The sequence below is a fragment of the Scyliorhinus torazame genome, chromosome 15 (assembly GCF_047496885.1).
Source record: "Scyliorhinus torazame isolate Kashiwa2021f chromosome 15, sScyTor2.1, whole genome shotgun sequence".
Classification (NCBI taxonomy): Eukaryota; Metazoa; Chordata; class Chondrichthyes; order Carcharhiniformes; family Scyliorhinidae; genus Scyliorhinus; species Scyliorhinus torazame.
In genome coordinates this window covers 146561067-146575131 of record NC_092721.1, presented here as the reverse complement: position 1 = coordinate 146575131, position 14065 = coordinate 146561067, and the positions used below count along the sequence as shown (strand labels likewise).

General features: G+C 50.5%; 2 protein-coding genes across 11 annotated transcripts in view; one reads left to right on the top strand and one right to left on the bottom strand.

Annotated features, from left to right (window-relative positions):
• LOC140391880 (spermatogenesis-associated protein 13-like) overlaps positions 1-14065 on the top strand; it is a 524178-nt gene that overhangs the window by 275191 nt on the left and 234922 nt on the right. The window lies entirely within an intron of this gene.
• The window catches only part of LOC140391712 (uncharacterized), a 54435-nt gene that overhangs the window by 7235 nt on the left and 33135 nt on the right, over positions 1-14065 (bottom strand). The window contains exon 5 of the mRNA XM_072476478.1: positions 1853-1894. Within this exon, the coding sequence (XP_072332579.1) occupies positions 1853-1894 (42 nt within the window). The remainder of the gene's footprint in view (positions 1-1852; positions 1895-14065) is intronic.

The window sequence follows — 14065 nt, the reverse complement described above, 5'->3', positions numbered from 1 at the left end:
ATGTCCCTCACCCTGGCACCGGGCAGGCAACATACCATGCGGGACACACGATCTGGCTTACAAAGGATGCCATCAATCCCCCTAATTATAGAATCCCCTACAACTACCACTTGTCTTTTTGCTTCCCCCTCTTGAATGGCTTCTGTACCACGGTGCAGTGGTCAGTCAACACATTCTCCCTACAGCCCTCTTCCTCATCCACACAGGGAGCAAGTACCTCATACCTGTTGGACAAGGTCAAGGGCTGAGGCTCATCAACTCCTAAACTCAGGATCCCCCTACCTGCCTCCCTTGCAGTCACACCACTCTGTCCCTGACCACTGACCGAATTAACAGTACTTATTCTACCGGGTGTGACTGCCTCCTGAAACAAAGCGTCCAGGTAGTTTTCCCCCTCCCTGATGTGCCGCAGTGTGTGCAGCTCGGTCTCCAGCTCATCAATTCTGAGATGAAGTTCCTCGAGCAGCCAACACTTGATGCAGATGTGGTCACTGACGGTCTCAATGGGATCCACCAGTTCCATCATCATACAGCAACAGCACATCACCTGTCCAGCCATATTAAACTAGTTAATTAATTTAAATAATTAAAAAAAATTTTTTTTTAATAGAACCTCAAGGATAAACCCGAACACCAACCAAAACACAGCCCTCTCTCGCCACTCACCCAGACTCAGTCACTCACGTAAACTCAGATGCACTCTGTTCCAATCAGCACTCCGTGTCTAAAGGCACTCCTGCCACACCTTTTGTACCCTGCCTGATTTCCAATGAGCCACTAGGCTCGCTCCAGGAACTGGACTCTCCAACTGCCACTCGACCTGTAAACTAAGCACTTTTAGATATGCACTCACCTCTCCCAGCAACCCTGCAGCCTGTGGCCTGCTCCAGGAACTGAAGTCTCTTTTAAATATGCACTCACCTCTCCCAGCAACCCTGCAGCATGTGGCCTGCTCCAGGAACTGAAGTATCTTTTAAATATGCACTCACCTCTCCCAGCAACCCTGTGGCCTGCTCCAGGAACTGAAGTCTCTTTTAAATATGCACTCACCTCTCCCAGCAACCCTGCAGCCTGTGGCCTGCTCCAGGAACTGAAGTCTCTTTTAAATATGCACTCACCTCTCCCAGCAACCCTGCAGCCTGTGGCCTGCTCCAGGAACTGAAGTCTCTTTTAAATAGGCACTCACCTCTCCCAGCAACCCTGCAGCATGTGGCCTGCTCCAGGAACTGAAGTCTCTTTTAAATATGCACTCACCTCTCCCAGCAACCCTGCTGCCTGCTCCGGGAACTGAAGTCTCTTTTAAATATGCACTCACCTCTCCCAGCAACCCTGCAGCCTGTGGCCTGCTCCAGGAACTGAAGTCTCTTTTAAATATGCACTCGCCTCTCCCAGCAACCCTGCAGCCTGTGGCCTGCTCCAGGAACTGAAGTCTCTTTTAAATATGCACTCTCCTCTCCCAGCAACCCTGCAGCCTGTGGCGTGCTCCAGGAACTGAAGTCTCTTTTAAATATGCACTCGCCTCTTCCAGCAACCCTGCAGCATGTGGCCTGCTCCAGGAACTGAAGTATCTTTTAAATATGCACTCACCTCTCCCAGCAACCCTGTGGCCTGCTCCAGGAACTGAAGTCTGTTTTAAATATGCACTCACCTCTCCCAGCAACCCTGCAGCCTGTGGCCTGCTCCAGGAACTGAAGTCTCTTTTAAATATGCACTCACCTCTCCCAGCAACCCTGCAGCCTGTGGCCTGCTCCAGGAACTGAAGTCTCTTTTAAATAGGCACTCACCTCTCCCAGCAACCCTGCAGCCTGTGGCCTGCTCCAGGAACTGAAGTCTCTTTTAAATATGCACTCACCTCTCCCAGCAACTCTGCTGCCTGCTCCGGGAACTGAAGTCTCTTTTAAATATGCACTCGCCTCTTCCAGCAACCCTGCAGCATGTGGCCTGCTCCAGGAACTGAAGTATCTTTTAAATATGCACTCACCTCTCCCAGCAACCCTGTGGCCTGCTCCAGGAACTGAAGTCTGTTTTAAATATGCACTCACCTCTCCCAGCAACCCTGCAGCCTGTGGCCTGCTCCAGGAACTGAAGTCTGTTTTAAATATGCACTCACCTCTCCCAGCAACCCTGCAGCCTGTGGCCTGCTCCAGGAACTGAAGTCTCTTTTAAATAGGCACTCACCTCTCCCAGCAACCCTGCAGCCTGTGGCCTGCTCCAGGAACTGAAGTCTCTTTTAAATATGCACTCACCTCTCCCAGCAACTCTGCTGCCTGCTCCGGGAACTGAAGTCTCTTTTAAATATGCACTCGCCTCTCCCAGCAACCCTGCAGCCTGTGGCCTGCTCCAGGAACTGAAGTCTCTTTTAAATATGCACTCTCCTCTCCCAGCAACCCTGCAGCCTGTGGCCTGCTCCAGGAACTGAAATCTCTTTTAAATATGCACTCGCCTCTCCCTGCAACCCTGCAACCTGTGGCCTGCTCCAGGAACTGAAGTCTCTTTTAAATATGCACTCACCTCTCCCAGCAACCCTGCAGCCTGTGGCTACCATGAGAAGAGTCGTATTGAGCTTTTCAACTGTGTTGCTGATGCTGTGATCAGGATCTACGAATAACTCAGCCATGTCTGAGTAGTATTGTGTGTATTGCTCGATAGACAACTCATCGCTTTTTGTTTCAGAGTTGTGATCGTTCTCTTCATGTTCAATGAACAAATCATCTTCTTGTGTGGAGGCTGGGACCCTTTGTGGTGCATGGACCACTCTCTGTTTCTTGGCGTCAGGCCGCAGCATAATCCTGTATTCACGAGTCGGTATGTCATATATGCTGGGCTGAAGATTCCCCAATCCGAAGAATTCATCGTCGGGGTCTTCACAGTACAACACCTCTAGTTGCGGTTCGGATTTGGTACTGGGGTAGCCATCTCCCAAGGTGAAATCTTCGTCTGAGTCGTAGTCTACAAGGACCATATCATCTTCTAGGGCGGTGCTAACTGCTTGTTCCAGGGTGTTGTGAAAGCTATTTTCAACTGCTAGTGTAAGTTCAGGCATTGTTCTGACTTTTGAGGCAAGAAAATTGGGTTTTGCAGCTTTAAATTTGTTTTCGTTAATTTTCGTGCATTTCCCTTTTAAGTGAGCGTGGTCCTGGTCCTCTGACGTCATGACGCTCGTGACGTCATGCGTAGGACTCGATTGCCCATGCGCACTCCGAGTTTCCTGTACTGTGCACTCTTTTCGCAACTGCGCATGTGCGGCTCCTTTCTCAAGATGGCTGCCTATCACAAAGTGCTGTTGTATCGATGGAGATCTTGCCGCTGCCTTGTGGTGCGTGTTCGCGCCATTTTTACCGATTTTGTTTTCTGAATAATGATTCAGTGTTTGTAAAGACTCAAAGTATTGATTTTGTTTTTGTTCATAAGCAAGGCATTTTTGTATAGCGATTTCTAGAGTTAGATACTTATTTTGTGATAGATCTTCCCCCAAATTTTTATCAGATAGTCCAGAAATTAATTGATTCATTATCACAGTGTCTCTGAAATCAGCATAATCACAGCCCTGTGGTATTAACTTGAGATTTGTAATAAAATCAGTGATGGGCCCTCTGTTTCCCTGGCATTTATGACAATTGTTAAATCGTTCCAGCATCTCACCAGAGTGATTCCTACAGTGTTCATCAAATTTTTTGAGTATTACTTCTATTTTGGTGTTGTCCTCACCTTCTAAGTAATTTAACCAATTATAGATTTCTCTAGCTTCATGCCCTCCTGTTGAGAGTAGTTGGGCTATTTTCATTGCGTCAGAGGCAGTGCTTAAATCATTAGCTGTGATGAATATTTGGAACAGCTGTTCAAACATTTTCCAGTTATAGCTTAAATTACCGGCTGTTTCCAGCTGCCATGGAGTTCCAACAAGTTCCATCGAATCAGTTAGTCGTCGAGGATCCACAGTCGAATATCCGGTTTACGTTTTTCTTCTCTTGCTGGTGTCTAGCTAGCTTTCTGAAATCACTCCTGGTATCATATGTTATTCTCTAAGTCTGAATAAAGATTGTAGACTTCCAGTTAACACAAATACTTTATTCAATGAGTTTGTTCTGTTTCCAGAGCTTAACTAGATATAATACAGTCAAGAGGTATGACCAGTGAAGCTAAGGTAAACTGCCTATGCTGAGCTGTCTCTGTCTGCTGCTGCTCACTAGCCCTGTGCTTCTGAAAGAGGCGGATCCTGCCTTGGGCTGGACCCTTTATACCTGTCTCTGATGCCCTCTAGTGATGCTGTGGCTGTTACATCTGTCTGCAGTCCCTGGTGTATGTGCAGAAAAACAGATCACTACAATTTTGTACTCCAATGGGCGACATGGTGGTGCAGTGGTTAGCACTGCTGCCTTGCGGCGCTGAGGCCCCAGGTTCGATCCTGGCCCCGGGTCACTGTCCGTGTGGAGTTTGCACAATCTCCCCGAGTCTGTGTAGATCTCACCCCACAACCCAAAGATGTGCAGGGTAGGTGGATTGGCCACTTTAAATTGCCCCTTAATTGGAAAAAGAAATTGTATTCCAACCACAAAGTGTTCATAGTGCAGCAATCAGTCAATCGGGCAGCCTGGTCGTCCTTCTGGAGCGTCTGGGCTTCGGCGGTGATTCGGACGAGGGTCCTGGCGGTTGCGACTCCGGGAGCGTGGTGTCGTCCTCCCTGGCAGCTTCGTCACCCTTGGGCGGCGCTGTAGGGGCAAAAGATTGACAGGGAGGGGGGGGCACCTGTAGCGGGCGTCGGTGGGTGGTCGGGCCTAGGCAGGAGCGGCAGGAGTACTGACCCTCCAGTAAGGTGCTTGGGGGAGGTGGGGGTGGGGTTAATGGTTCGGGTGCGAGTGGGGTTCCGGCGGGCGCCAGGTCCCGAAGGGAGACTGTGTCTTGCCGGCCGTCAGGGAACGCCACGTAGGCGTACTGGGGGTTAGCATGCAGCAGGTGGACCTTCTCGACCAACGGGTCCGACTTGTGCGCCCGCACGTGCTTCCGAAGCAGGATGGGTCCGGGTGTCGCTAGCCAGGTTGGGAGCGAGGTCCCGGAGGTGGACCTCCTGGGGAAAACAAGGAGTCGTTCATGAGGCGTCTGATTTGTGGTTGTACAGAGCAGCGACCGGATGGCGGGGAGGGCCATCGGGGGGACCTCTTGCCAGCGGGAGACCGGAAGATTCCTGGACCGTAGGGCCAGTAGAACGGTCTTCCAGACTGTTCCGTTCTCCCTCTCTACCTGCCCGTTTCCCCGGGGGTTGTAGCTGGTCGTCCTGCTTGAGGCAATGCCCTTGCTGAGCAGGAATTGACACAGTTCGTCGCTCATAAAGGAGGACCCCCTATCACTGTGAATGTACGCGGGGAAACCGAACAGTGTAAAGATACCCTGGAGGGCCTTGATGACGGTGGTGGTGGTCATGTCTGGGCAGGGGATGGCGAATGGGAACCGGGAGCACTCATCAATCACGTACAGGAAGTACGTGTTGCAGTCGGTGGATGGGAGGGGGCCTTTGAAGTCCATGCTGAGGCGTTCAAAGGGACAGGAAGCCTTTATCAGGTGCGCCCTCTCTGGCCGGTAGAAGTGCGGTTTGCATTCCGCGCAGATTTGGCAGTCCTTGGTGACTGTCCTGACCTCCTCGATGGAGTAGGGCAGGTTGCGGGTCTTGACGAAATGGAAAAAATGAGTGACCCCCGGGTGGCAGAGGTCCTCGTGGAGGGCTCAGAGGCGGTCCACTTGTGCAGTGGCACGAGTGCCGCGGGACAGGGCATCAGGAGGCTCGTTCAGCTTCCCTGGACGGTACAAGATCACGTAGTTGAAGGTAGAGAGTTCTATCCTCCACCGCAAGATCTTGTCATTTTTAATCTTGCCCCGCTGTGCATTATCAAACATGAAGGCAACCGACCGTTGGTCCGCAAGGAGAGTGAATCTCCTGCCGGCCAGGTAATGCGTCCAATGTCTCTCAGCTTCAACTATGGCTTGTGCTTCTTTTTCGACCGAGGAGTGGCGAATTTCGGAAGCATGGAGGGTACGGGAGAAGAAAGCCACGGGCCTGCCCGCTTGGTTGAGGGTGGCGGCCAGAGCTACGTCGGATGCATCGCTCTCGACCTGGAAGGGGAGGGACTCGTCGATAGCGCGCATCGTGGCCTTTGCAATGTCTGCTTTGATGCGGCTGAAGGCCTGGCAGGTCTCCGCCGACGGGGAAGGTTGAGGACTGGATCAGGGGTCGGGCTTTGTCTGCGTAATTGGGGACCCACTGTGCATAATAGCTGAAGGACCCGAGGCAGCGCTTCAGGGCCTTGGGGCAGTGAGGGAGTTGGAACTCCATAAGGGGGTGCATGCGCTCAGGGTCGGGGCCTATGACCCCACTTCGCACTACGTAGCCTAGAATGGCTAGACGGTCGGTGCTAAACACGCATTTATCCTTATTGTATGTCAGATTAAGGATTTTCACGGTCTGGAGGAATTTGCGGAGGTTGGTGTCGTGGTCCTGCTGGTCATGGCCGCAGATGGTGACGTTATCCAGATACGGGAACGTTGTGCGTAAGCCGTACCGGTCAACCATTCGGTCCATCTCTCGCTGGAAGACCGAGACCCCATTAGTGACACCAAAGGGAACTCTTAAAAATTGATAGAGCCGCCCATCTGCTTCGAAGGCAGTGTACTGACGGTAGGCGGACTTGAGGTCCACCGTGGAGAAGACCTTGTATTGTGCGATCCTGTTTACCAGGTCGGCTATACGGGGGAGAGGGTACGCATCTAGCTGCATAAACCTGTTGATGGTCTGGCTGTAGTCTATGACCATCCTAGCTTCTCCCCGGTCTTTACCACCACTACTTGAGCTCTCCAGGGACTGTTGCTCGCTTCGATGACCCCTTCCCCCAGCAGCCTTTGGACCTCTGACCTGATGAAGGTCCGGTCCTGGGCACTGTACCGTCTGCTCCTGGCGGCGACGGGTTTGCAATCCGGGGTGAGATTCGCAAACAGGGAAGGCGGGTCGACCTTAAGGGTCGCGAGGCCGCAGACAGTAAGGGGAGGTATAGGGCCACCAAATTTAAAAGTCAGGCTTTGCAAATGGCATTGGAAGTCCAGCCCCAGGAGGGTAGCCGCGCAGAGGTGCGGCAGGACGTACAGGCGGAAATTGTTGAATTTCCTACCTTGGACAGTGAGGTTCGCTCGGCAGAACCCCTGTATCTCCACCGAGTGTGACCCGGAGGCCAGGGAGATCCTTTGATTTACAGGGTGGGTTACAAGTGAACAGCGCCTTACCGTGTCGGGGTGAACAAAGCTTTCCGTGCTCCCAGAGTCAATCAGGCACGACGTCTCGTGGCCGTTGATGAGGACCGTCGTTGTAGCCGTTGCGAGTGCCCAGGGTCGACTTTGGTCCAGTGTCACCGAGGCCAGATGAAGCAATTGCGAGTTCTGGTCAGGCAGCGTGTAGCCGGCCGTGCTGGGGGCCCCATCCAAGATGGCGTCATCCATGGGTCGCACATGGTGTCCGGGGATGAAGAAGATGGCGGCGGCGATGGACAAAATGGCGGCCCCCACCCGTCTAGCGTGGAGTCAGGGGGGCAAGATGGCTGCGCCCGTGGGTCGCACGTGGCACTAGGATAGGGGGGTGGCGGTGAGCGCTGGCCGGTCGGGGTCTGAAGGGGGGGTTGCCGCGGCAGTCCATAGTCGCTGGAGACCGCGGCCACGGCGCAGGCCTGGCAGACCCCCACAAAGTGGCCCTTCTTGCCGCACCCTTTGCAGGCGGCGGTGCGGGTCGGGCAGCACGGGCGGGGATGGTTCGCCTGTTCACAGAAGAAACAGCGGGGCCCTGCGGCGTTAGCGGGCCGTCTCGCCGCGCAGGCTTGCGGGGTCAGGGGGAGGGGCTGCCGCTGCGGGGTTCCATGCAGCCCATGGGGCCGTCGTGCGATTGGGTGCAAAAGACAGCGCGTTTTTGTAGGCAACGTCCATGGACCCTGCCAGGGCCCGTGCCTCTGTAAGCCCCAGAGTGCCCCTTTCTAGGAGTCTTCGGCGGATAATGGGGGAGCTCATACCTGCAACGAAGGCATCCCTGATTAAAAGTTCCGTGTGCTCGCTCCCCGAAACTTGCGGGCAGCCAGTTTCGGCCCAGCACCAGTAGCGCCCGGTAGAAATCTTCCAATGTTTCCTCAGGTGACGAGCGTAGACCTGGTTTACAGGGCGGATGTAATGTCCTTCTAGCAGTTCGATAGCGGCAGAATAGTTCTCCGCCTCCTCGATAAGGGGGTAGATCCCAGGGCTGACCCGGGAGCGCAGGAGATGCATCTTCTGTCCTTCCGTGGGGGTGCCTCCGGCCGTGTCGTGCGATTGGGTGCAAAAGACAGCGCGTTTTTGTAGGCAACGTCCATGGACCCTGCCAGGGCCCGTGCCTCTGTAAGCCCCAGAGTGCCCCTTTCTAGGAGTCTTCGGCGGATAATGGGGGAGCTCATACCTGCAACGAAGGCATCCCTGATTAAAAGTTCCGTGTGCTCGCTCCCCGAAACTTGCGGGCAACCACAGTTTCGGCCCAGCACCAGTAGCGCCCGGTAGAAATCTTCCAATGTTTCCTCAGGTGACGAGCGTAGACCTGGTTTACAGGGCGGATGTAATGTCCCTCTAGCAGTTCGATAGCGGCAGAATAGTTCTCCGCCTCCTCGATAAGGGGGTAGATCCCAGGGCTGACCCGGGAGCGCAGGAGATGCATCTTCTGTCCTTCCGTGGGGGTGCCTACGGCCGTGTTGAGGTAGCCCTTAAAGCACGCCAGCCAGTGTTTAAAAATTGCAGCAGAGTACTCCGCGTGGGGGCTGAGCTGGGGGCACTCCGGTTTGATTCGGAGATCCATCCTTCCAATTTACGTTGTAGCAGATTAAATTGATGCGCAATCAATTACACTCAAGACAAAGTGATTCCATAACTGAAGGCTTTAATCTGCTAGAACCTTTTCCCCAGCAGCTTCGATACAGAAAGTGAAGGCTGCTGGGACGGCACCATCTCTTATACCCCGCCTTCAGGGCGGAGCTATGTAATACAGCCAATGGTAGACTCCTGGGTCTAACCAATGGTCATCAGCCTCTCGGGTACTGCAATACCTGGTATTACCACATTATGCCTGCATTTTTAAGAAAAAAAATTTGAGTACACGCAGTCAACTTATTGAAAAGGGAATTTTGCACTGTAAATTTCTCCTGAATGCTTCTCTCTAATTATCAGCCTAGCATCACAAAGGAATGGTGCTGCTTTTTTTTTAATTAAAAAAAAAAATAATTTTGAGAATCCAATTTTGTTTTCAAATTAAGGGAAAATTTACTGTGGCGAATTCACCTACCCTGCACATCTTTTTGGGTTGTGGGGGGGTGAGACCCCCGCAAACACGGAGTATGTGTATGTCGTGTTGTTCACCCTGGGGTAACACGGATTGCACACGATGCAATTAACTGATCAGGTATACACCAAACTAAGGCGTTGGTTCAATAAAAGATTTATTGAACTCTAGCAACAAAACACACAGCTGCCTGTGGGTTTACTCCCTCCTACTCTAGGTAAACTAAAGCTAACTATCTAGACCAGGCTAGCTCTGATCCACGTGTTGGAGATGTTGAATGATTTGTACACCCTGACTATCACTCTCGCTATCACCAGTGGAAAGAGGCAGAGTGCTGATGCCTTGTGTGTTTTATAGGTGTTAGTCCCTCTCTGGTGTCCTGTCTTGTGATTGGCCGTGTTCTGTTCTGCACATTGATTGGCTCACCTGGGTGTCTGTCACTGCCTGCTTTTACCTCATGATGTGCATGGGTGCATGTTATGACAGTGTAAACTCCACACGGACAGTGACCCAGAGCTGGGATTGAACCCGGGTCCTCAGCCCGTGAGGCAGTAGTGCTAACCACTGTGCCACTGTGCTGCCTGTGCAGCCTTTCGTCTTTGAGTTGTTTATGGGGTTGGGGGTGGGGGGGGAACTGAGTTGAGAGCATCTGACTGTTAAATCCACTAATTTGTCGATTATGCAAGCTGCTGCTACCGGGTTTCTGTTTGAGGATTTATCCATCAATGGGGCATCAAAGCAAATAATAGCCCCCTTTGAAATTCACCGAAGATGATAAACATAAGAAGAAAAAGACTGGATGTTTGATGGACGGGATTTTGGCCTATTCAGCCCATTTGAAAATAACAATTGTTGACAACAGGTATCAATATCACAAAGTATTTCCTGCTTGTCATGTAATTCCATCTTTTGTTCCCTGCAGGTATCTCTAACATCTTTCTTCTTCTGCTAACAAAGGACGGAACCTTATCATATTTTTTCAAAATATCAGGCACTGGAAAACAGTGTAGCTGTGTAGCTCCCCAGCTACTGAGTTTTAAAAAAGTGTGTGCCTGGTTTACACAGTCACTCTGGCAGAGCGGAGCCTGATAGAGCTGCGAAGGCCTGCTCCACAGAGATTGGGGCACCAGCTTTAAAGGGCACTCCGATTAGTAGTTGAAGTAGACCCCCACCACCATCATGGAAGTATTGCTGGCATTCCCGCCACTGCCCATTCCTGCACATCCATTGCCCACTCCTACCAACCTCCACACACACACACAGGGAGCTATACTCATTGTACCTATATGCCCCCGGAAAGATCCCCTCGAATGGATCTGATTGGATTGGATTTCTTTATTGTCATGTGTACTGAGGTACAGTGAAAAGTATTGTTCTGCATGCAGCTCAAACAGATCATTCCGGGCATGAAAAGAAAATACGTAATAGAGCAAACATAAAATACACAATGTAAATACATAGACACAGGCATCGGGTGAAGCAGACAGGGGTGCAGTACTACTTGGTAGAGATCAGATCAGTCTATCAGGGCAGCACGGTAGCACAGTGGTTAGCACAGTTACTTCACAACTCCAGGGTCTTCATGTTCTCCCTGTGTCTGTGTGGGTGATAGAAATCTACTTTTCTTATAGGTAATAAAAGTTTAAAGGAAGAAATGATTTAGTGACATTATACTATTAAAAGTCATATATTAGCCATGACAGCAGAAAATGCTGAGAGCATGGGAAAAAGATCAGATAAGGAAGTCAGTTTGAAAACTGACTCTACACTACAAGGCCGCGCTGCAGAGTAAACTCATTGTTATCATTACTTGGCAAAACTCCCAGTTCTAGAAAACATGGTGGGAAACAGGTGGTTTGATCACACCATATTATGGAAACATACATAAATTCTCTCATGCCACATTATCTCTTAAAACTTGATAGACAGACATTTTGGTTGAATTAGATGAATTATAATTATTTTAACCCAATCACAGTCAGAAAGGGGACAGAATCTTAAAAGATTATGATTTCCTTAAGAGACCGGGAGAGAACCTTTTTTGCTCTCTCCGTAATCATCTTTAACCTAACCTTTGAAATCTATTCTTTTTGCTTTAGCTTTTCAAAATGCTATTTCCTTTTGTTTCATTTTTGTACTGTGCATTTTGATCTGAAGAAATGATCACAAACTGAATTGTATTTTGAATTCAACTCAACCATCTGTGTTTGCGTTGGACAAACAAACTTTCTAGATTCTGTACTCGCATAAAATTTGACTTGACTTTAAAACTGACACAAATAAAGCTATACTTTACTTCACCCAAGAAGCTCAGTCTCAAGTTCTGTCGATTAATATATAGTGCGGCAACACATAAATATATTAACAAAGTAGAGATTCATCAGTGGGTTTCCTCCGGGTGCTCTGGTTTCCTCCCACAGTTCAAAGATGTGCAAGTTAGGTGGATTGACCATGCTAATTTGCCCTTAGTGTCCAAAAAGATTAGGTGGGGTTACTGGGTTACGAGGATAGGATGGAGGTGTGGTTATGCTAAATTACCCTTTGTCAGGAAAGTGTAACAGTCCTTCTCAGGACAAGAAATAGAAAAACTACTGTGTCGCCTGTCAGGAACTGGATTCTGATGTGGACAAGGACAACCCAGCTTTGAATCCACAAGTGGCCCTCTCTCAAGTGACGGAATGACGGTACGTTTTCAATGGCCACGAAGAGGCGCTTTTCTCCCACTCGACTCTGGATCTTTCCCCCGATGCCAGGACTCTGCCCGCCCCTTTTTCCTGAGCTCCCTAAGCCTGCCCCTCTTTCCGAGGGTGACGCGGCCCCTGCCTGGGCAAGCAACCCTTGTCCGTGGAGTACAGCTCGCAGCTCTGCATCTTGGTCAGGAACTGCGGCAACTCCCTGCATAGCCTCCCACAACCCAAAGATGTGCAGGGTAGGTGGATTGGCCACACTAAACTGCCCCTTAATTGGAAAAAATGAATTTGGTACTCTAAATTTATGAAAGAAAACTCCCTGCATAGCCAGGAGTGACTTGTGTAGTTGTGCTTGAGGGGGTGGGGGGCTGAATTTTGTGGGGGGGTCTCTGTTGGTGGCTCCCACCTCCATCACATTGGACCCACCCTGAATCCGATAATGCAGTTCCACACCAGGTTTGCACGAGGCACAGTCTGTTACATTGGCTTTGCCCTCTCTAGCATGAAAAGTCAAGGCAATTGTAGTGCTCAATGTTATTCGCCCTGAGATGTACTAACTGAGTATAGATTGAAAACTTAACCCTTCGCTAGAGGCAGCCTTTTATTTGAAAGTCACTTATTCACATTGAAATTGAAAAATGTGCTTTTTTGGCTCACCAAGTGTTAATGGTGTAATATTCAATTTACTTTGACATTTTAGACTGAATTTGTCAGTAGCTCACCAACAATGGATACTGCATGTGGAATTTCCATTACCATGTAACCTATTGTTATAACTTGCCTGCTTACCATTGGCTGGAGACTAATGACAATCCCACAATCCAGTAGGAGTATGAGCTTCCCCAATGAGGGGGGCGGAGAAACCATTCGTAAACTCCACGTATAAATAAAGCTGGCCAGTTTGGAACCAGCAGGAAGACGTGTGCAGCAAGGAAAGTTGCTGCTGTCGTTATATATATATATATATATAATATACATATATATATATATGTTATTGTAAATAAATGTTATTACTTTGTATCCTTAAAACTTGTGCTGGATTCTTCGTGGCTCTCACAAAACTGGCGACGAGGGTTAAAGTGAATAGCTGTCTACACTGCTGAAGCCACCTCCCTGGATTTTTGTTGGATACAGGTTGGAAGTTGTTTTCTATTATACCATGCCTCTGTACAGACGTTTGGATGTTTTTGATGCTGCGCTGGAAAGCTGGAACCAGTACGCACAACGGATGCGTTACTATTTCCGGGCAAACAATATCACCGAAAACGAGCGCCAGGTATTCATATTGCTCACCGCCTGCGGCCCGCATACGTTTGGGGTGATTAGGAGCCTTACGTACCCAGCTGCGCCGGACACCAAAGCGTTTGATGAACTTGTGAATATAGTGGGGCAACACTTTAACCCAACCCTGTCAACGATAGTCCAGCGTTACCGGTTTAATACTGCTGAGTGGACCCCAAGAGAATCCCTTGCCGTCTTTCTATCCAGGGTACGCAGATTGCGGAGTACTGTGACTATGGTGAGACCTTGTCAGAAATGTTACGCGACCGTTTGGTTTGCGGTATTAACAATGCAGCCACCCAGAGAAAGTTGTTAGCTGAGCCAACATTGACTTTTCAACAGGCCATTCAAATAGTATTGTCCCGAGTGAGCGCAGAGCGAGGAGTGCAGGAGCTACAGGGAATGAAGGTGCATGCCTTGGGGCGCAACCCCTTCCGTCCGAAAACCTCCCCCTGCACTCCTGCGGTACCTTGGGCGAGGCGACGTCCGGATCGACGCCAGTGGCCGTCGGACATTCCTCCCCGAAGGGAGCCTTCTCCAGAACCAATGGATGAGGAGCCATGTCCGTGTCAAACTTGTAGGTGCCAACCCCGCGGACGCCGGTCCTGGGGGCGCCAGAGGCGCCATCATTCCGACCGAAACTGGGACCAGCCCAGGGGCCATAACTGGGACCAGCCCAGGGGCCCAACCTTCCATGTGGATGAACCTGCGGCAACTACTCCTGAGGACGTGGAGACGGAGGATGACTGCCTGCAGCTGCATTGTGTGG